Source organism: Hylobates moloch, unplaced genomic scaffold, assembly GCF_009828535.3.
Source record: "Hylobates moloch isolate HMO894 unplaced genomic scaffold, HMol_V3 SCAFFOLD_10, whole genome shotgun sequence".
NCBI classification, from domain to species: domain Eukaryota; kingdom Metazoa; phylum Chordata; class Mammalia; order Primates; family Hylobatidae; genus Hylobates; species Hylobates moloch.
Window position 1 is genome coordinate 57,063,025 of NW_026652285.1, and position 23,444 is coordinate 57,086,468.

At 42.7% G+C, this 23,444-nt stretch overlaps 2 protein-coding genes across 4 annotated transcripts in view; one reads left to right on the top strand and one right to left on the bottom strand.

Moving 5' to 3' along the window:
- Positions 1–16,901, bottom strand: part of KIF27 (kinesin family member 27) — a 101,455-nt gene extending 84,554 nt beyond the window's left edge. For 2 of the 3 annotated variants that reach the window (XM_032164386.2, XM_058446180.1), the window contains exons 1-3: positions 16,799–16,901; positions 9,530–9,914; positions 2,741–2,941 (exon numbers count right to left, since the gene is read on the bottom strand). In XM_032164386.2, the coding sequence (XP_032020277.1) occupies positions 2,741–2,941; positions 9,530–9,827 (499 nt within the window). In that variant the 5' untranslated portion in view covers positions 9,828–9,914; positions 16,799–16,901. Of the gene's footprint in view, positions 1–2,740; positions 2,942–9,529; positions 9,915–16,798 lie in introns of those variants that run through there. The other variant, XM_058446181.1, reaches the window with a different exon arrangement.
- LOC131384484 (translation initiation factor IF-2) lies at positions 16,292–20,061 on the top strand. The gene is made up of 2 exons (XM_058445911.1): positions 16,292–17,128; positions 19,946–20,061. The coding sequence occupies exon 1, from the start codon at positions 16,292–16,294 to the stop codon at positions 17,099–17,101; it is 810 nt and encodes a 269-aa protein (XP_058301894.1). The 3' UTR covers positions 17,102–17,128; positions 19,946–20,061.
- Positions 20,062–23,444: the final 3,383 nt, after the last annotated feature.

The window sequence follows — 23,444 nt, forward strand, 5'->3', positions numbered from 1 at the left end:
CCTGCTTGATATTTTACAAAGAAGCATGTATTATTTTTGTAACTCTTTGATAAAACATGAAAACATTCAATAATTGTATTCCATAAGATAAAGGAGCTCAAAACATCAGTCTGAATTCTATCCAGAACAGATAAACTGTACTGAATTATCTAATAAGACCATAAGCTACCACATATAGTTTCTTCTTAAAAAACAAAAACAAAAACAATTTCTTCAACCATGCAGGAATGCCAGGACAGGGCTATAAAGATGCAAGATTTGCTGCCTCCTGTAGGCTGCCATTTGAATGACTAAAGCCATCTTACTTTCCTAACTGCTAGGAAATTCCCTCCTCTGGCAGGATCTCCAGGAAGGTTCTACTAAATATGGTTTTTAGGAGAAGAAGACATCCAAGAATAGGCCAGTCATGGTGGCTCGTGCCTGTAATTCCAGCACTTTGGGAGGCCAAAGCAGGCAGATCTCTTGAGCCCAAGAGTTCAAGACCAGCCTGGGCAACATGGTGAAACCCCGTCTCTACAAAAAAATACAAAAATTAGCCAGGTGTGGGGGCAGGCGCCTGTTAGTCCCAGCTACTCAGGAGGCTGAAGTAGGAGGGTCACTTGAGCCTATGAGGTTGAGGCTGCAGTGAGCTGTGATTATGCCACTGCACTCCAGCCTGGCTGACAGAGGTAAGACCCTGTCTCCAAAAAAAAAAAAAAAAAAAAAAAAGAATAGTCACTGCAATATTATTAATAACAGTTAAAACCTAGAAACAGCCTAAATGTCCACCAGTGGAATATTAAATAACTATAAACACATTCATAAGACAAATTACCATATAAACATGAAGAGTCATAAGTATGAAAAATATTTAATCACACGTGAAAATATTCAAAATATAAATATTAAGTGAAATATAAAATGCAAAACTGTGTGTAGGGTTGCAAGTATATATTTTTAAAAAATTAGGCTGGGCGTGGTGGCTCACGCTTGTAATCCCAGCACTTTGGGAGGCCGAGGCGGGCGGATCACGAGGTCAGGAGACCGAGACCATGGTGAAATCCCGTCTCTACTAAAAATACAAAAAATTAGCCGGGCGTGGTGGCGGGTGCCTGTAGTCCCAGCTACTCGGAGAGGCTGAGGCAGGAGAATGGCGTGAACCCGGGAGGCGGAGCTTGCAGTGAGCCGAGATCACCCCCCTCCCCCCCACCGGGGACAACAGAGCGAGCCTCCCCCCCCCCCCCCCCCCCCAAAAAAAAAGAAATACATTGGTTTGGTTCAGAAAGGAGGGACAACTTTAAGTGGGGTTGGGAGTGGGGTTCCAGCTTATAGGTAGTTTAAAAAATTTTCTGGGTCAGGCATGATGGCTCAAGCCTGTAATCCCAGGACTTTGGGAGGCTAAAGCAGGTGGATCATCTCAGGTCATGAGTTTGTGCCTAGCTTGGCCAATATGGCTATATTAGTCCATTTTCATGTACAAAAAATTAGCTGGGCATGGTGGCGGGCGCCTGTAGTCCCAGCTACTCGGGAGGCTGAGGCAGGAGAATGGCGTGAACCCAGGAGGCGGAGCTTGCAGTGAGTCCAGATCGCGCCACTGCACTCCAGCCTGGGTGACAGAGTGAGGCTCCGTCTCAAAAAATAAATAAATAAATAAATAAATTATATGTACATAGAAAAATAATTCTGGAAGGAAACCCACCAAAAAGAGAAGTTGGTATTTCTAGGCTCTAGGATTAAAGATAATCTTTTAAATTTCTTCCTTACACTTTCCTGTTTTCAAAATACTCTATGATGAACATGTTAGCTTTTAAACCAGAAAAGCATAAATTGTTATTCTTTAAAATATTTGCAGTTTGAGCCTCCCATTCTAACCTTCTCCCATTTCCAACAAATGAGTATTGGTTAATGAAATTAACAGGCTACTAATGCAGAAAGTCAGACCTTGAGGAACACAACAAAAAAAACAGGTAAATGTCAATATCAAAAAACAAAAATATAAACTCTTAACTTTAAAAAAAGAGGAAGTATGTGTGCTGGGACAAAAATCAAAGAAAAGAAAGGCAAGTTCTGGGTCAACTTTGATAAACACTTAAAGCAAAAGCCACCTCCAATCTCATGATAGAGCTGAGAGGAAAAAAGATACAAAAACAAATTTAGCCTATATCACAGTCTCACCTGAAGTCAGTCTAGAGGGGAACAATGATAGGAAATCAGTATCTTGCATTACAAATTAATAACTTCACCTTACCAACCAGTCTGAACTACTTTTTCATCTGAGTGATTTAAGAGAGATTAATAGGCTGGGAGCAGTGGCTCACGCCTTTGATCCCAGCACTTTGGGAGGCTGAGGCAGGCTGATCACGAGGTCAGGAGTTCGAGACCAGCCTGACCAACATGGTAAAATCCCGTCTCTACTAAAAATACAAAAATTAGCCAGGCATGGTGGTGCACACCTGTAATACCAGCTACTCGGGAGGCTAAGGCAGGAGAATCACTTGAACCCAGGAGGCAGAGGTTGCAGTGAGCCAAGATTGCACCACTACACTCTAGCCTGGGTGATAGAGCGAGACTCCATCTTAAAAAAAAAAAAAAAAGAGAGAGGGATTAATAATAAAGCTGTTCAATTTAAAAGTAAAAATAAATTCATTTTGCTTCTACATCTGTTTTTAAAGATTCCTTGGAATATATCCAGAAACTTAATTAAAGCATTAAAGCATGTCTGTTTGCTAATGAAGGCAACTGATTAAGCAGGCTACTTTACCTGTGTTTCCTTTTTCATCTTCTCGGATGTGAAGATCCTTCATGGATGTCTCCAATTCTAGAAGATCTCTTAGGTCTTCCTTGTACACTTCTATATAAGATACTTTCACATTAAAGTCAATGCTAGGATGTTCAGAGATGCTTTGAAATATTTCTTGAATAGCTCGAGGAATGATACCCTTTTGGCCCTCCACAACTGAAGCTGAAAATTTAGAAAAAGAAAGCACATCTGGAACTTAAAACAAAAGGAAAGCTACAACCCCAAATTTATAGTTAACTTATTTTATTACATTTCTATGTATTATAACTTTTTTTCTGGCGGGGGGGCGGAGTCTTGCTCTGTTGCCCAGGCTGGAGTGCAGTGGTGCAATCTCAGCTCACTGCAACCTCCGACTATCAAATTCAAGCAATTCTCCTGCCTCAGCCTCCTGAGTGGCTGGGATTACAGATGCCCACTACCAGGCTATTATAACTCTTTTAAACCACAACTATAAAATTCACAAGCAAAAGTTTTCACATGTATCCCCTTTCCCAAGAATTCATTCATGCATTCATCGAACAAATATTTATTTAGTATCTACTATGTGCCAGGCACTATTCTAGGACTCTGCAATCCACCAATAAACAAAACAGGGAGAAAAGAAATCCCTTCCCTGGTGAGATTCTGCTGAGGAAAGACAGACAATAGCAAAAAAGAATAACTGATAAGTGAACTATATGGCATATTAAAAAGTGTTAATTGTACCTGGAGGAAAAAAAATACGGCAGGGTAAGGGGACTAGAAGTGTAACTACCAGCTGAGAGATGCTTGCAACTTTAAATAGGAAGGTCATGGTGGGCATCATTCAGAAGGTGACATCTGAGAAAAGACTTGAAAGAGGCCGCGGTGGCTCACGCCTGTAATCCCAGACTTTGGGAGGCTGAGGCAGGCAGATCACTTGAGCCCAGGAGTTCAAGACTAGCTTGGGCAACATGGTGAAACCCTGTCCCCACTAAAAATACAAAAATTAGCTAGCTAGGTGTGGCGGCCCATGCCTGTAATCCCAAATATTTGGGTGGCTAAGGCACGAGAATCACTTGAAGCTGGGAGGTGGAGGTTGCAGTGAGCTGAGATAGCGCCACTGCACTCCAGCCTGAGTGACAGAGGGAAACTGTCTCAAAAAAAAAAAAAAAAAAAAAAAAAGATTTAATAAGAACATATATTTGAAAAGTCCCAGGAATGAAACAGACATTAAGTTGCACAGGTGAATTTCAAAGCAGGTAGATATGGTAGAAATGTACATTTTAATATAAATGATAAAACTATATGGGGTGGCATTTTATTCCATAAATAGGCCATACTGTGGTGGCTCACACCTGTAATCCCAGCACATGGGGAGGCCGAGGTGGGTGGATCGCTTGAGCTAATAAGTTTGAGACAAGCCTGGCAACATGGCAAGACCCCTTGTCTACAAAAAATACAAAAAATTAGCTGGGCATCGTGTTGCATGCCTATGGTCTCAGCTGCTTGGGAGGCTGAGAAGGGAGGATTACTTGAGCCTGGGAGACAGAGGTTGCAGTGAGCCAGGAGACAGAGCCTAGGTGACAGAGCAAGACCCTTTCTCTAAATAAATACATACATACATACATACATACATACATACATACATACATAATCTTTCCCAATTCACTGTTCATTAAATACTAGATCCAGAGAGGTGGCCCTTGGCTCATAAAACATCATTCTACACAAAGGGCTTCCCCTGCCCAAAGCCACTCCACCTCTCACTACTACTAGTGGGAGCCATGTTATAAAAATGTTGTTGCTTTTAGATGACATATAATTTCTAAAGCAGAAAATAGCTGTAAAAAGCAGGAAACTGGCCCTAGATAAGACCAATCTATTTCACAGTCTTTTGCACTAAAATATCTTTCTCTTTAGATCATTTATTATGGTCTGGGTGGAATCCCAATTACTGGAGCACAATTCATTTATGTTGGCAAGAATGCTTTTCAAAAAAAATTCTTGTATCATATTTCTTCACGTCACCAAGTGTATCTGTTCTGAGATTTCTGGATGGGGTGAAAAGGTCCAAGGAGCTTGAGAGTAGAAAGGGATAACGAGAAAAGACAGGGACGTAAGCCAGAGTTGATGGCGACAGAGAATGTGTGCAGAAGACCGGTGCAGAAAGGCCAGTTATGCCCAGGCCTAGACCCTCAGGTTCAAGAATGAGGAAGGAAACGTCTCTACACCTCTTCTCCTCCAGCACTATATAAGCCCACAGCTTCTACAAACCAGAGCACAGACCAGTACAATAACATCATGAGTAAACACTTATTTCTGCTCCCACTTGTTTCAAAAAGGAGTTAGAGCAGCTTTACAAATAGGCGTAGGAGGGACTCAGACAGACACTTCTACATCGGTGTTCACAGCAACATTATTTACAGGAGCTACAAGGGGGAAGCACACCAAATGTCCATCAAAAGAAGAATGGATAAATAAAACACAGTATATACATACAATGAAATGTTCTTGGAAAAATGAATGAAGTTCTGATAGGTGACATAACACGCTAAGAGAGAGAAGCTAGACACAGAAGGAAAAATACTGTATGATTCCACTTCTTTTTTTCTTTTCTTTTTCTTTTTTGAGACAGGGTCTCACTGTGTCACCCAGGCTGGAGTGCAGTGGTAAAATCATGGCTCACTGCAGCCTTGACCTCCCGGGCTCAGGCGATCCTCCCACCTCAGACTCTGAAGTAGCTGGGACTACAGGCATGTGCCACCACATCAAGCTAATTTTTTTTTGTTGTTTTTTGTAGAGACAAGCTCTCACTATGTTGCCCAGGAGTGCAGTGGTGCGATCTTGGCTCACTGCAACCTCCACCTCCTGGGTTCAAGCAATTCTCCTGCCTCAGCCTCCTGAGTAGCTAGGACTACAGGCGCCCACCACCACACACTGTATTTTTAGTAGAGATGGGGTTTCACCATGTTGGCTAGGATGATCTCGATTTTCTGACCTCATGATCCACCCGCCTCGAACTCCCAAAGTGGTGAGCTTACAGGCGTGAGCCACCACGCCCGGCCCACTTTCATGTGTTTGATTTTGTTTTCTTCTCTGAGACGGAGTCTTGCTCTGTTGCCCACACTGGAGTGCAGTGGCGCAATCTCAGCTCACTGCAACCTCTGCCTCCCAGGTTCAAGTGATTCTCCCGCCTCAGCCTCCAGTAGCTGGGATTACAGGCACACACCACCACGCCTGACTGATTTTTTTGTATTTATAGTAGAGATGGGGTTTCACCATGTTGCCCAGGCTGATCTCAAACTCCTGAGCTCAGGTGATCCTCCCAAAGTACTGGGATTACGGAAGTGAGCCACCACGCCTGGCCTCCACTTATATGAAATATCTAGAATAGGCAAACTAAAAGAGACAAAGTAAATCAGGGATTATCAGAGAATGTGGGGACAGCTATTGCTTAATGGGTACATAGCTTCTGTTTCGGTGATGAAAACTTTGGAAATACTGGTTATTATTGCATTAACAATTAGTATATTTGATGCTGCAGAACTCTACACTTGAAAGTGGTTAAAATGGTAAGTTTGGTGATCTTTATATTTATATGTACTTTGTCATAATTGTAAAAATAGTAAAAAAAAAAGTGTACGAGATAAAATTTAGAATAAGTGGAGGGAAAAACTGAGACTTTAAAAGTTTCTGCAGGCTAATTTAGAAAACTGCCCATCATTTTTAGCACTGTTCCATGGAAAATGTATTCCAAGCAACAAAGAGTTGACTTACAAATGAAACTTAAAAACACCTTGCTTCCAAGTTGAAGATCACCAAAGTTTAGGTTTCTGGCAACAATCATTCTGAAAATTTTTGGCAACTTCGATGGCTGCCTTTCCCCTAATTTAAGAGGCAAGACTGCCATCATGTGGCAAGTAAAGTAAGTTGTGGGTTTTCTTCTAATACAGTACAAAGGAAGATTCCCTTTTAAGAGCTTATAGATAAGCAATCTTGGTTATCCAGAATAAATAATTGACCAGAAATAGTTCAGTTATTCCCCACATCTATAGATAACAAAGCACAATTTAAAAGACGTATCAAAAAGCTTAATTTCAAATATTTATAATAAAGCTCAAATACGTATTTTGATAACTTAAATATAAAATTTGCAATGTTAGTCTTATATTCCTGAAATAAACCATTTCCAAAAGAAAACCTGTGAAGTTTTATACCTCAACAACTCTCATTTAGCTATTATGTGGTATTTAAAGAGTACACAAAAGTTTTTGGAAAAGGCTATACCTTGTAAAGGTAATTCCAACATTCTGAAAAGCAGGAAAATGAATATTAGCTAAATAAGCATCATATTTAAAAATAAAGCCAGGCGTGGTGGTTCACGCCTGTAATCCCAGCACTTTGGGAGACTGAGGCAGGGCGGATCACTTGATCTCAGGTGTTCAAGACCAGCCTGGACAACAGGGCAAAACCCTGTCTCTGCAAAAAATTTAAAAAAAAAAAAAAAAATTAGTCGGGAGCGGTGATATGCCCCTGTAGTTCCAGATACTCAAGGAGGCCAAGGTGGAAGACTCTCTCAAGCCCAGAAGGTTGAGGCTGCAGTGAGCTGTGACTGTGCCACTGCACTCCAGCCAGGGCGACAGAGCAAGGCCCTATCTCAAAGCAAAATCAAAAATAAAAAACAAAGTGAGACTGTCTCTACAAAAAGGTTTTTAAAATGAAGTAAAATACATTTTAAAATAAGAGAGTTTCATTCTGCCCTAGTGCTCAGCACGGTAACCTAGACACTGCAGATGCTCAATAAATATTCACTGGAGGAGAAAAAAAAAATTATTTGCATGGTTAACAGCCAAAAAGCTGACCCAGAATTGGTGTCCTATAGAGACATTCTGGGAAACACAAAATGTTCACTAATACACCAAAAAATAAATCCAACTTTTTTTTTTTCTCTTTTTGAGACAGAATCTTGGTCTGTTGCCCAGGCTGGAGTGCAGTGGCACGATCTTGGCTCACTGTAGTCTCTGCCTCCCAGGTTCAAGCGATTCTCTGCCTCAGCCTCCCAAGTAGCTGGGATTAGAGGCATGTGCCACGACGCCCAGCTAATTTTTGTATTTTTAGTAGAGACAGCGTTTCATCAGGTTGACCAGGCTGGTCTCAAACTCCTGGCCTCAAGTGATCTGCCTGCCTCGGCCTCCCAAAGTGCTGGGATTACAGGCGTGAGCCACCGCACCTGGTCTGAAATGATATTTTACATTGTTAAATGCAAAAAGAAAGTTACAGAATCACAAGTATAATATCTCATTAAACAAACAAAAACCCAAAAAACTACACAAGTGAGTAATATGCATCAAACTTATCTCTTTGGGGTGAGAGGAGCTGTCACTTGTTTAATTTCTTATGCATCACTTGCAATCCTTCTTATAATAAATATTTCTTTAATTTAAAAAAAGTAGAAAGAAAACACCATCCAAAATGTTCTTAATGGTCCTCTATTTCTTCTGATACAGGGAATTTTAGAGCAATTAAAATATGTTAGGACAACAGATAACTTCAATAACTTTTTCCCTTACAAAATTAAAATAGTATTCATGGTCTCTTAATAATAAAAAAAGAAGTATAGCTATAATTAAGTCACCAGCTTCTGAACATTTATAACTCCTATTGGTATAAAGCACATAATGGGTCATTAGGATTATAAAACATTTGCCAATCAAAAAAAAAAACCCTACAATCCTAAAGAAAAGCCACAATTTATACTAGAAAAACTGAATTCTTTTTATTGTAAGACGCTGAAACAATCTAGTATCTGTGATTTCCTAATCCTGCAGAATATACAGATTTTTTTCTTTTAGTTGGAGAGCATTGGCATCTTAAGGCTCCTCCATTTTAATCTTTGGAATAAAGATTTCCTGAAACTACACAACCACCCTCTGAGCCACCTCCCATCCATGCATGTAATGAGAGAAGTTTCTTTTTTAAAATTTTTTATTTTTTTATTGTTTCAGCTCATATCTGAACAGCTAGAGAAAAAAGTTTCTGAAAGCCATATATTTTACATTTGTGAAATATGAAAATAGAAAAATATTGAGAGCCACTATTCATACAGAGAATACTAACTAAAACTTTAGACAATGATGCATATGTGCACTACTCAAAAGTTTGTTTTTAGTGGAAAAATATAAATACAGTAAACAATCTTAACAGAGGACTTGGCTGTCAATTCCCCCACTCTATTACCAGACACTTAACTAAAATGATTTCCAAGGTTCCCTTCAGCTCTACATGAGATCCTATGATTCCATCTTTTCCAAACTATAATTATAAGCAGGAGAAATTATGTCCTAAAATATTCAGAATTTAAAAAAGAAATCTGGCTAGAATATGAAAAAAAGATACTTTACATAATAAATTTTTCCTATGGTTCCTAAGTCCTGATTGTGGGACTCTTAATATTTACAACTGGCTTGTTAAAAAATGCAAAATCTGATCATGTTAACTCATTTATCTCTATTTTAAATTCTGTTCAAAATAACAAGGGCTGACCACTGAAAACTATTTTAAACTTCTTTCCTCAAGCAAATATAATCCTAAGTTAGACTGCTTAATGAAACTTCAATATTTAAAAACAAACCTTTCAAAGATGATGATCTTATGATCACATTTGATTACATTATTCATTCCTTCACTATTCAATCAATATGCTAAACACCTACCATGTGTCAGGTACTGGTCATATTTTAGCTTCTTTCTAGCGTCACAAATAAAAGTCAAAGAGTATGAGAATCTTACCAATATGGCCTCCTCCAATGGTGTATGTCTTCCCAGATCCAGTTTGTCCATAGGCAAAAACAGTTGCATTATACCCCTCAATGAGTGACAACACTAGGGGCTTTATACATATATTATAAACTTCATCTTGAGTGGAATTTTTGCCAAAAACAAAATCAAAAGTGAAGACTCTATCTCTCCCAATGATAACTTGCTGGCTGTTTGGAATAACTCTCACACAAACTTGATGATTATGAAGAACTTCTTTGCAAAGCAGAGGTCTAATTCTTACAGCAACTTTTACTGGTATTTCTTCCATGGCAACTTAGATTTTACTAAATAGATTTTCTATTTAATGTTCAGTATCTAGTGTGAGAGACTTCCATCTTATGTAAGATCTGGATTCCTGTGTATCAAAAATAAAAAGCAAATTTTAATTACTGATTCCGTGTATCCCAATAAACTAACCACCTTCTAAAGCAAAGTCAATTACAACAGGTTTTGTTCCAATACAACGTAGTTACAAAGAGTAAACCTGTCTTGTAAAATACATCGTAAATTTGTAGACAAAATAGTATGTCTTGGGTTTGCTTCAAAATAATCTAGGTGTGGGGTCCATGAGTTGATAAATGATGAAGCTAGGTAGTAAGTACATGGGATTCCATTGTGCCTTTATTTCTACAATAATGTTTCCCAGTTCATTAATCTAAATATTAAATAACCAGGGAGTTAGAAAATTAAGGCAAGGAGATAAGTAAGGAACTGTACACACGTTTTTTTGTTTGTTTTTTGAGATGGAGTCTAGGGTGGAACGCAGTGGTGAGATCTCAGCTCTCTGCAACCTCTACCTACCAGGTTCAAGTGATTCTCCTGCCTCAGGCCTCTCGAGTAGCTGGGGTTACAGGCGCCCGCCACCACACCCAGCTAATTATTGTATTTTTAGTAGAGACAGGGTTTCACCATATTGCCCAGGCTGGTCTCAAACTCCAAACCTCAGGTGATCCGCCCACCTCGGCTTCCCAAGTGCCAGGATTACAGGCGTGAGCCACCACGCCCAGCGTGCACATGTGTTAAAAACAAACATTAGTACTAGATTTTATAGCTATGCATTGAAAAATAGCATCTCCTCTTTGCCACAATTATTAGAAATAAATCCATGAAAATAGTTTTAAGAATTTCAATAAGTCAATATAAATTTAAAACTAAATTTTTATTCAAAAATAATCAAAACTAACAGAAAAACTGCTTTTTCTACTTCTAAATGTTATGTTGTACTTATTTCTGAAGATCTCTGCTAGAATTAATACATCAAAAATTAAATTGTTGACTGTAGTTTCCTGGCTAAAAATATATATAAATAAATAATTGGTAACTACATTTACAATGAACACTCTTTTTTTTTTTTTTTTTTGAGCAGGTGAGTGCAGTGGTGGACTGGGTCATGCAAGTCTGCCTCGGTTCAGCCTTCTCTGCCTCAGCCTCCAGAGTAGTGGGATAGGGCTGGGATTACAGGCGTGAGCCACCGCGCCTGGCAGAACACTCTTTTCTTTTTTTTAAATATATATATATATTTTATTATGCTTTAAGTTCTAGGGTACATGTGCACAACGTGCAGGTTACATATGTATACATGTGCCATGTTGGTGTGCTGCACCCATTAACTTGTCATTTACATTAGGTATATCTCCTAATGCTATCCCTCCCGCCTCCCCCCACCCCACAACAGGCCCCGGTGTGTGATGTTCCCCTTCCTGTGGCAGAACACTCTTAAAAATAAATTTAAAAAACAATTCCATTTACAATAGCATCAAAAAGAATAAAATACTTAGAAATAAATTTAACAAAAGATGTGTAAAACATATAGTCTGGGCCGGGCGCAGTGGCTCACGCTTGTAATCCCAGCACTTTGGGAGGCCGAGGCGGGCGGATCACGAGGTCAGGAGATCGAGACCATGGTGAAACCCCGTCTCTACTAAAAATACAAAAAAATTAGCCGGGCGTGGTGGCGGGCGCCTGTAGTCCCAGCTACTCGGAGAGGCTGAGGCAGGAGAATGGCGTGAACCCGGGAGGCGGAGGTTGCAGTGAGCCGAGATCGTGCCACTGCTCTCCAGCCTAGGGGACAGAGCGAGACTCCGTCTCAAAAAAAAAAAAAAAAAAAAAAAACACATATAGTCTGAAAACTATAAAATACTGTTAGAAGCACAAGATGTACATAAATGAAAAAACATCTCATGTTTATGAACTGAAAGATACATTAATATGTCAGTATTCCCCAAATTGATCTACAGACTCAATGCAATACCTATCAAAATCTCAGCTGACTTAGTTGCAGAAATTGACAAGCTGATCCTAAAATCACAGAAAAACTCAAGAGACACAAAATAACCAAAACAATATTGAAAAAGAACAAAGTAAGAGGACTCACGCTTTCCTAATTTCAAAACCAAACAACAGTAATCATGATAGTGTGGTACTGGCATAAGGATAGACATATATATCAACAGAATAGAATTGAGAATCCAGAAATAAACCCTCACATTTATGGGCAACTGATTTTCAACAAAGGTGCCAAGACAATTCAACTGCCAAGAACAGTCTTTTCAACAAATGGCACTGGGACAATGGATAAAATAATGAAGTTGGACTCCCTATCTCATATCATATACAAAAGTTAACCAAAAATGGACCACAGACCTAAATATAAGAAGTAAAACTACAAAACTCTTAAAAGACAGGAGTAACTTTTTATGACCTTGAATTTGGCAATAGTTTCTCAGATATGACACCAAAAGCAATAAAATAAAAAATACCAATTTGAACACTACACATTGTATATACATGTACTGAAAAACCACACTGTACCCCATAAATATGTACAATGATTGTGTCAATCAAAAATAATAATAAAAGCAAAAAATAAAGATGAAGTATAGATTAAAAAATAAGTAAGACCCAGCCTGGGCAACATAGTGAGACGCCATGTCTACAAAGAAATTTTTTTTTCAATCAGCTCAGCATGGTAGTAGGCACCTGTAGTCTCAGCTACTTGGGAAGCTAAGGCGGGAGATTGGCTTGAACCCAGCAGCTGGAGGTTACAGTGAGCTGTATCTGCACCACTGCACTATAATGTGGACAACACTATAACATGGACAACAGAGCAAGAACTTGTCTCAAAGAGAGAGAGAAAGACAGAAGGAGAGAAATGGGGGCGGGGGGACAGGACAGGGAGGGAGAGGAGGGAGGGAGGGAGGGAAGGAAAAACAACATCAAAATTAAAAACTTTGTGCCTCAAAGGAAACTACCAAGAAAGTGAAAAGACAACTCACTGAATGGGAGAAAATATTTGCAAGACATATATCTAACAAGGAACTTGCAACTAGAATATCTAAATATTACAACTCAAAAAGTTCTTTAAAAATTTTAAATAGGCAAAGCACCTGAAAAGGCAGTTCTTCAAAGAAGATATACAAATGAATAATGAGCACATGAAAAGATGCTCACCATCATTAGCTATCAGGAAAATGCAATCAAAACCACAATGAGAGGCCAGATGCACAGTGGCTCATGCCTGTAATCCCAGAATTTTAGGAGACTGAGGTGGGAGCATGTCCTGAGGTCAGGAGTTCAAGACCAGCCTGGACAACATGGTATAACCCCATCTCTACCTAAAATACAAAAATTAGCCAGGCGCAGTGGCTCAAACCTGTAATCCCAGCATTTTGGGAGGCCGAGGTGGGAGGATCACCTGAGGTCAGGAGTTCGAGACCAGCCTGGACAACATGGTGAAACCCCGTCTCTACTAAAAATACAAAAATCAGACGGGCAAGGTGGTGGGTGCCTATAATCCCAGCTACTAGGGAAGCTGAGGCAGGAGAATCGCTTGAACCCAGGAGGCAAGAGGTTGCAGTGAGCTGAGATCGAAGCACTGCACTTCAGCCTGGGCAATACACCAAGACTGTCTCAAACAAACAAACAAACAAACAACAACCACAATGAGATACTAATCCACATCCACTAGCACTGCTATAATAGAAAAGATAGATCGTTAAGTGTTGGCAGGGTATAAAGAAATTAGAACCCTCATACACTACTGGTGGGAAGGTAAAATGGTACAGCCACTTTGGAAAACAGATTGACACTTCTGCAAAAAGTTAAACATACAGTTATCTCTTGACCCAGCAATTCCACTCCCAAGAGAAATGAAAACATTGTGTTTGCATAAAAACCTATGTACAAATGTTCAGTTTTGGAAGGATAAAGCTTATACTAAATTTAACAAGTAATCTATGACAATGTTTAGGTGCAGATGATGAAAAGTAATGAGTTTGAGGTGAGGCTAGGTTCTTTGGAGAAGCTGCTGAGTCTTGAAGATTACCATTAAGTAACACAGACAACTAGACTGAAATAATATTTTATTAATAACACTAATAACAGTGAATTGATAATATTCACTACCCTTGAAAAAAAAAAACCGTGGCCCAGCACGGTGGTTCACATCTGTAATCCCAGCACTTTGGGGGGCCAGGGCGGGTGGGTGGATCACTTGAGCGCAGGAATTCGAGACTAGCCTGGGCAACATGGAGAAACCCTGTCTCTACAAAAAATAAAAAAATTAGGCAGGCATGGTGGCGTACGCCTGTAGTCCCAGCTACTCAGGAGGCTGAAGCGAGAGGATCCCTTGATCCTGAAAGGGTTGAGACCTTGTCAAAAACAAAACAAAATAAAACAAAACTCTGCAACAGTACTCTGCATTTGTAAGTCTGTGAGTAGATGGCGTGAAGAGGATCACAACAAAAAACATTTACATCACTCTTCTAAAAGCCCACTGAGAATAAAAAAATATCAGGTCCCTTGGGCTGTAAAATCCCAAAACAGAGGCAACAAACTATCTTTAATGGCTAAAACAAAGAGATACACCTAACCTTAGCAGTTTTTAAATCATTCTAATGAATTTTACACTGGAAAAAAAAATGCTCATGTGTTTGATAAATCCTTTCTTGGATCTTAAAGAACTCTACAATCAGGCCGGGCGCGGTGGCTCAAGCCTGTAATCCCAACACTTTGGGAGGCCGAGGCAGGCGGATCACGAGGTCAGGAGATCGAGACCATCCTGGCTTACATGGTGAAACCCCGTCTCTACTAAAAATACAAAAAATTAGGCGTGTTGGCGGGCGCCTGTAGTCCCAGCTATTTGGGAGGCTGAGGCAGGAGAATGGCGTGAACCCCGGAGGCGGAAGTTGCAGTGAGCCGAGATCGCGCCACTGCACTCCAGCCTGGGGGACAGAGCAAGACTCCCGTCTCAAAAAAAAAAAAAAGAACTCTACAATCATTTGGTACTGGAAACTTTTCCAACTGCAGGAATGCTGAGTTAATTCTTCCAAATGTCTCTGAAGACCAACATTTGAAGTTACCATACAGATTAGTTTATTGCTTTGTATGCCATCAAATTAAAGCAAAACTCGTGGACTATGTTAAGCCAAACCTAAGTGCTTCCAATGAATTTGCTAATAAAAAATGCCAAATTGGGATATTTTCATTTGTTGGGTTTTTGTTTTGTTTTGTTTTTGAGACAAGGTCTGGCTCTGTCACCCAGGCTGGAGCGCAGTGGCACCATCTCGGCTCACTGCAACCTCCGCCTCCTGGTTCAAGCGATTCTCGTGCCTCAGCCTCCAAAGCAGCTGGGATTACAGGCACTGCGCCCGGCTAATTCTTGTATTTTTAGTAGAAACGGGGTTTCACCCTGTTGCCCAGGCTGGTCTCGACCTCCTGGGCTGAAGAGATCCGCCTGCCTCGGCCTCCCAAGGTACTGGGATTACAGATGTGAGCCACCATGCCCAGCCTCATTTCTTGGGGTTTTTAATGGTAATATCTATAAACAATTTGGTTATAAAGGCAACTGAAACTTATTCTAAGCATTAAAAAAATAATAATAATGGGGCCGGGCACGGTGGTTCACGCTTGTAATCCCAGCACTTTGGGAGGCCGAGGCAGGTGGATCGCTTCAGCCCACGAGTTCCAGACCAGCCTGGGCAACATGGTGAAACCCTGTCTCTACTAAAAATACAAGAATGAGCCAGGCTGTGGTGACGCACCTGTAGTCCCAGCTACTTGGGAGGCTGAGGTTGGAGGATCGCTTGAGCCCGGCAGGTTGAGGCTGCAGTGTGCCACTGCACTCCAGCCTGAGTAACAGAGCGAGACCCCGTCTCAAAACAAAACAAACAATAATAATGGTCCACATAGGCCTTGTAAAACATCAATATACAAGAAATAAAGTTTTTACACAATCCATAGCACTTATACTTCAGATTCTGATCAATTATAGTCCTCAGAAACATACGTATTATGTCGCCAATAAATGATAAAAAAAAGGCGAAATCTGATTGGCTGGTAGTATTTAAGTATACTCAATGGGTGTTTGAAATCTGAGCAAAGGCAAGAGAAATATCGAATCCCTCATGTCATGTCACTGGTCAGGAATGAGTGTCTCCAAACACCGTTTCCATCCCGTACCCTTGATTTCCCAGAAAGCAGTGGTTGTCTTAAATGTGTGGTTTGTTAATTATTTTCATAAAAAACTTCCCAGTAGATGGATAGTAAATCGCATACGGAGCTCAGAAAAGGCCCCAAATGCGTAAAGAAGACAAAGGAGTAAAGGGCAAACAACAAGGATTTTCAACACTGGAGACTTAAAAGGTGTTACTTAAAAGGTGTTTCAAACAAAGAATCTGGGTGCTTTGCCCTTTATAGTCACCTGCCTCCAAGACAGAGAGCTCTCGGGCTTGAATGCGCCCAAGTTTCAACCCCTACGGTGGGAAATGCGCCCAAGTTTTAATCTCTACGGTGGGAAAAAGACACCTGCAACAAAACAAAGGGGGGGGGGGTGGCGGCCCTCGCGTCGCACCTCACGCCGTGCAACGACACGAGACAAACACAGGGTGCGCTCCGAGGGGCCGGGTCCCAAGTTCCAGTCGACCGGTGTTTCCCCGGGGCCCGCTCCTCAGGGCTGACCCAACTTCCTCCGGAAGGGGCGCTCTGCCTCTAGTCGCTCGCCGGGCTCCCAGCCCCGACCCCAGACCCCTCGGACGTCCCCATAGGCCTCGCTGGCGCCCCAACCGCCCACCCTCCGCTACCCCCGCCGTGGCGGCCCCGACCCCAAGCCGGTGCCTACTACTCCCAACGGCGGGCTGGGGGCGCGGGCGCGGCGGGCGCTGCGGGCTGGAGGGCGGGAACCGCGGAAGAGAGGGCGCCCCACTTCCCCGCACCGCCCGGCCAGGCCCGCCGCGCACTGACCGGCTCGGGACAGCCCAGGCCCCTGGCGGCGAGCGCCGGACTCCTCAGCTTCGCTCTGCCACACCGCGCAGCCGCCGCCCGCGTCTTTTGTTGTCGCGGGTTCTCCTGGCAACCAGCGAAGCCCGCCTCCCGCCGCGTCCTCTCCTGGATGCCGCGTCCTGGCCCCGCCCCCTAATCCTGGCCGCGCCCCCAAGCCCGCCGCGCAAGAGTCCTGCGTCCCCAGGAAGTCTGCAAAGGGCCAGCCCTTGGGCTTGCCTGCAAACCCGAGATGTGTCCCACCAACGCGCTGGGACCGGTCTGTGAGGCCTGAGCGCAAGCATCTTTCCACGGGTTCGTGAAATGAGTGAGAACGATTCCACACTGTGTTTCAATATCTTAGCTACCAATTCAGTTTATTTTTATTTTTATTGAGTAAAACTTGCCTAACAGAAACCATCTTAAAACTCACAATTCAGTGGCGTTTAATGCATTCACAGTGTTGTGCAACCATCACCTCTGTATATAGTTCAGAAACATTTTCATAACCCCAAAAGAAAATCCCCAAACCAGTTAGCAGTCATTCCTTCTGGTTCTCCTCTCCCCACAACCCCAGCCAGCCACTAATCTACTTTCTGACTCTATGATAGCTTTACCTATTCTGGGCATTTCATTATTGATGGAATCATTCAGTATATGACCTTTTGTGTCTAGCTTCTTTTGCTTAATGTTTTCAAGATGCAGTCATGTTGTAACATCTATCAGGACTTCTTTTCTTTTTTTTTCTTTTTGAGACGGAGTCGCGCTCTGTCGCCCAAGCTGGAGTGCAGTGGCGTGATCTCGGCTCTCTGCAACCTCCACCTCCCGGGTTCAAGAGATTCTCCTGCCTCAGCCTCCCGAGTAGCTGGGATTACAGGCGCGTGCTACCATGCCCGGCTAATTTTTTGTATTTTTAGTAGAGACGGGGTTTCACTGTGTTCGCCAGGATGGTCTTGATCTCCTGACCTCGTGATCTGCCCGCCTCGGCCTTCCAAAGTGCTGGGATTACAGGCGTGAGCCACAGCGCCCGGCCCTTTAGATGGAGTTTCGCTCTTATTGCCCAGGCTGGAATGCAATGGCGCCATCTAGGCTCAACGCAACCTCCGCCTCATGGGTTCAAGCGATTCTCCTGCCTCAGCCTCTGGAGTAGCTGGGATTACAGGCATGAGCCACCATGCCCGGCCCTATCAGGACTTTTTAGGGCTGAAAAATATTCCATTGTATGGATATAGACATACCACATTTTGTTTATCCATTCATCAGCTGGTGGTGGACATTTGGGCTGTTTCCATGCTGCTATGGACATTCACATACAATATTTGGATGTCTGTTTTCAGTTCTTATTTATTTATTTATTTATTTATTTATTTATTTATTTATTTATTTATTTATTTTTGAGATGGAGTCTCGCTCTTTGCCCAGGCTGGAGTGCAGTCGCGCTATTTCGACTCACTGCAAGCTCCGCCTCATGGGTTCAAGCGATTCTCCTGCCTCAGCCTCTGGAGTAGCTGGGATTGCAGGCATGCGCCACCACCCCGCCTGGCTAAGTTTTCTGTATTTTTAGTAGAGACGGGGTTTCACCATGTTGGTCAGGCTGGGCTCGAACTCCCGACCTCGGGTGATCTGCCCACCTTGGCCTCCCAAAGTGCTGGGATTATAGGCGTGAGCCACCGCGCTGAGCCTGTTTTCAGGTCTTTTAGGTATGGACCTAAGAGTGGAATTGCTGGGTCGTATGGTAATATTTAACTTTACCAATTTGGTTTTAAATGCTTTAATGCCTCCTGTTTTTAGTAGCACAATCTAAGCATCTTCAAAAAGCCTTCTTTCTCTCATGAAATATAGGAATGAAGGTGGGGAGAAAAAGCTGACTATTTTATGTATAGTTTTTATTTTTTTTCTTTTAACTGAATTATTTAAAATTTTAAAAATTCGGTCTGGGCACAGTGGCTCACACCTGTAATCTCAGCACTTTAGGAGGCTGAACTGGGAGGATCACTTGAGCCCAGGAGTTCGAGACCAGCCTGGGCAACATAATAAGACCCCCCCATCCCTACAAAAAATCAAAACTTAGCCAGGTGTGGCTGAGCATGCCTGCAGTTCCAGTTACTCTGGAGGCGGAGGTGGGAGGATCGTTTGAGCCTGGGAGGTCAAGGCTGCAGTGAGCCGTTGTTGCACCACGGCATTCCAGCCTGGGTGACAGAATGAGACTCTACCTCAAAAAAATAATAAATAATACATAATTTTTAAAATTCTAATATTTGAATTGATTATGTTGCATTTTTAGAACTCTTTGAAAACAAACAAAAACTCACATCATGACTGTGAATTGGTAAGTCAGACTGGTCTGCTGACAAAGCTTCAATAATTAATAGTACATAACAATTTAAGTCTAGGAATACCCAGGAGTCTCAACAGAAGTTCTCAAGAGGCCACATAATTGCAGAGAGGAGGTCAGCAAATGCCTAACAGCATTAGAATGGGGCATTTTCCATTGTCCCCAAATTGATGTCTTGAGTCCAGAGTTAGAGAAAAGGAGTTACTTAAGTTCCCCACACTGTAAAGTGAATGCCAGTCATTGTCAACCCTTCCTCCCTAAGATTTATAGCAGGACTAGGCTAATTCCATTAAAGTTCCAATCCTATCTCTTTTTTTAAGTCTCTGTAAGAAAGACTCGGCAGTGGAGTCAAGGGGTCTTGGGCCTTGCAGGTTGGAGAGTAAGAGGCCTCCCACCTAAGTCAAAGGAGGCTCTAAGAGTGACGGGCAAACCCTGTGTGATGTGCTAGAAGAGGAAACTTGGCTTTCTGTTGGGAGCAACTAGGGGAAGAAGTAAGCTGATCTGCTTCTCAAGAATGGAGCGAAGCAACTGAGAGGTTGCTGTAGTAGAGCAGCCTGTGTTCCTACAGTTTAGCAGGGGGAGAACCTGTGATTTGCTCATGGTCCAGGGGATCCTTTGGAGGGTACCCAAGCTAAAGCCCCATGAAGATTGTCTTGAGGACTGTCTCCTGCAGATTAGTCCCCAACAGTAAGAGGCAGTGGGAGGGGCTGGGCTTGGGATTAGCAGAAGTAATTGAGCCAGTGCTGGATCTTCTTAAGGGAACTATGTCTTCTCCTTAAGGGAACTGTATCTTTCAGGTCCACTGAAGAACTCTGCATATGTCCCATGGGAGACCAGCTTTGGGATGCTTGTCCTACAGAGAAAAACATCCATGCCCAGTCCACTTTACCAGAAAAGCAGTAACAAACAGAAGATTACAGTTAGACCAAATTAAATAAAGAAATATGTGCCCTTTTTGCCTAAATCATCTTCCCTCACCCACATTTTGAGAAAGCTGGATCCGGGAAAGAAAGGAAGTATTAAGGAAACCACAGATCATACCTCTTCTCCCACTTTAAATTCTTTTAATGTTGCTATAATGTTTGATGAATTCCCTTAATTTCTCTGGCAGAGAGAAAAGCAGCTTTATACTTTAAAAATGGGGTTTCTGGCGGGCAGCGTTGGCGCACGCCTGTAATCCCAGCACTTTGGGAGGCTGAGGCGGGCGGATCACGAGATCAGGAGTTCGAGACCATCCTGGCCAACATAGTGAAACTCCATCTCTACTAAAAATACAAAAATTAGCCGGGTGTGGTGGCACGCCCCTGTAGTCCCAGCTACTCAGGAGGCTGAGGTGGGAGAATCGCTTGAACCCAGGAGGCGGAGATTGCAGTGACCTGAGACCATGCCATTGCACTCCAGCCTGGGTGACAGAGTGAGACTCCATCTGAAAAAAAAAAAGGAGGGGGGGTTTCCGTGCCATCATTTTGCCTTTGGCTCCTTAATTTAGTGTAGAGAATGTTAGCTTTCCTAAGGAAACATACTGCTTGGGTCCTGTCAACTAGTGCCAGGTGGATTTGCTTGGCCCTATGGTCAAATTGGGCAACCGCAATCTCCACCAATCATGAGGGGAACCTTGGGAGACTAGGAAATAATCCATACCCCAACCTGAAAAGCAAGCCCAGGACAGTGGCTTTCGAATTTGATTGATACTGAGCCACTATCAAAAATTCACTTGACATCATGACTCAATACACAGGTATGTGTATAAATGAAAACAAGGCCAGGCACAGTGGCTCATGCCTGTAATCCCAGCACTTTGGGAGGCCAAGGTGGATGGATCACTTGAGGTCAGGAGTTCAAGACCAGCTTGGCCAACATGGTGAAACCCCTCTCTGCTAAAAATACAAAAGTTAGCCGGGTGTGGTGGTGCATGCCTGTAGTCCCAGCTACTCGGGAGGCTGAGGCAGAAGAATCGCTTGAAACCGGGAGGCAGAGTTTGCAGTGAGCCAAAATCACGCCACTGCACTCCAGCCTGGGCAACAGAGCGAGAGTCCATCTCAAAAAAAAATAAATAAATAAAATAATAAAAATAAAAATACAAAAATTAGCTGGGTGTGGTGGCACGAGCGTGTAATCACAGCTACTCAGGAGGCTGAGGAAGGAGAATCACTTGAATCCTGGAGGCAGAGGTTGCAGTGAGCCGAGATTGCACCACTGTACTCCAGCCTGGCGACAGAGCGAGACTCCATCTCAATAAATAAATAAATAAATAAATAATGAATGAAAACAAAAGTTTTGGGAAACAATACTTACCTTTACTAAGTGCAACGTTCTATGTATTTTATTTTATTCTATTCTACTTTTCTTTTTTTTAGAGACAGGATCTTGCTATGTTGACCAGACTGGTCTTGAACTCCTGGCCTCAAGTGATCCTCCCATCTTAGCCTCCCAAAGTGCTGGAATTACAGGAGTGAGCCACCATGCCTGGCCCTATTCTACTTCAATTTTTTTTTTTTTTTTTGAGACAAGGTCTCACTCTGTCACCCAGGCTGAGTACAGTGGTGCAATCATGACTCACTGCAGCCTCAACCTTCCAGGCTCAAGCAATCCTCCCACCTCAGCCTCCCAAGTATCTGGGAATACAGGCACCGGCCACCATGCTCAGCTAATTTTTTATTTTTTTGTAGAGATGGATTCTTGCTGTGTTGCCCAGGCTGGTCTTGAACTCCTAGCCTCAAGTGATCCTGCTGCCCTGGCCTCCCAAAATGCTGGGATTACAGGCATGAACAACCATACCCAGCCCAATTTTTCTTAATGTTGATTACAACCCTTTAAATTGATTTCATGACATACTAATGGATTGCAGCCTGCAATTTGAAATATTCTGGTCTAAGGTAACAATCTGGCTGACAATGGATGAAAAATGACATTTTCATCTACTAAACACTATTATACACCTATTATCTTATTTATCTATTGCTGAGCTATTTCCTCAAATCTTAGTGGCTTAAAACAAATTTCTTGGCCGGGCTCGGTGGCTCATACCTGTAATCTCAGCACTTTGGGAGGCCGAGGTGGGCAGATCACAAGGTCAGCAGTTCAAGACCATCCTGGCCAACATGGTGAAACCCCGTCTCTACTACAAATACAAAAATTAGCTGGGCATGGTGGCAGACACCTGTAATCCCAGCTACTTGGGAGGCTGAGGCAGAGAATTGCTTGAACCCCGGAGGCGGAGGTTGCAGTGAGCCAAGGTTGCACCACTGCACTCCAGCCTGGCAACAGAGCAGGACTCCGTCTCAAAAAAAAAAAAAAATTCTTATGTCGTAGCTTCTATAGGTCAGAAATCTGGGCGTGGGTTAGCTAGATCCTCTGCTTCAGGGCTGTCACAAGGTTGCAATCGAGGTGTCAGTCAGGGCCACGAACATTTCAGAGTCAACTGGGGCAGAATCTGTTTCCAAGCTTCTATAGTGTTTGGTGGTAGTTCTTGAGTGTTGTTGGACTGAGGAACACATTCCTGCTGGCTATTAGCCAGAGGCTGCCCTCAGTTCCTTCCCCTTAGTTCCTTGAACAGGTAGCCCTCTGCATCACATTGAGCATGTAAGATGAGCCCTGGAAAGAAAATCAGCAAAAGAGAAGTCAGAGTCACTTATAATTTGATTGTAGACAGGATATCCCATCACCTTTGCCACATTCTGTTCATTAGAAGCAAGTTGCTGGGTCTATCCCACATTCAGGAGACAGGTTGCATGAAAGTATGAATACTAGGAGGCAGGACTCATTGGAGGCTACCTTTATTTCCTCCCCGCCTCCACCCCGTTCCCTATTCTAGTCACCAAATTCTGCTTGTTTTACATCTGAATATTTCAAATCCTTTCTACTCTAGTTCAAGGTCTCGCAATCACTCACCTAGACTACTGCAACAGCCTACCAACTAGTCCCCCTGTCTCCAGTCTTGCACTTACAAATCCACCCTCCACACCTTCTATGCTGATCTATCTACGACATGAATCTCACTGTCTGTCCTTTGCCTAAAGCCTTCCTGTGATGGCATGGAGAGTCCTATTCCTTAACAGCTGGAACAGGAAATCCATGTGTGGACAGACAAAGTTTTGCTGAGAAGATGCTTTGCTAGCCTGCCCCTAGGTGGAAGATAAGCCTCCTAAGCCTGATTTGGTTGGTACCCAAACTTCAGAGAGGAGTGTGGTGTTGCTCATATGAGACAAGGGGAAGAATTATTTGACTGCTCTTGAGAAGGAATGAGGAAGATGGGGGAAGGGGGTGGTGTTGGGAGAAACTGAAGCAGAGAGGAGG

Coding starts and splice junctions, on each gene's coding strand:
- LOC131384484 (XM_058445911.1), top strand. CDS start 16,292: ATGCGCCCAAGTTTCAACCCCTACGGTGGGAAATGCGCCCAAGTTTTA.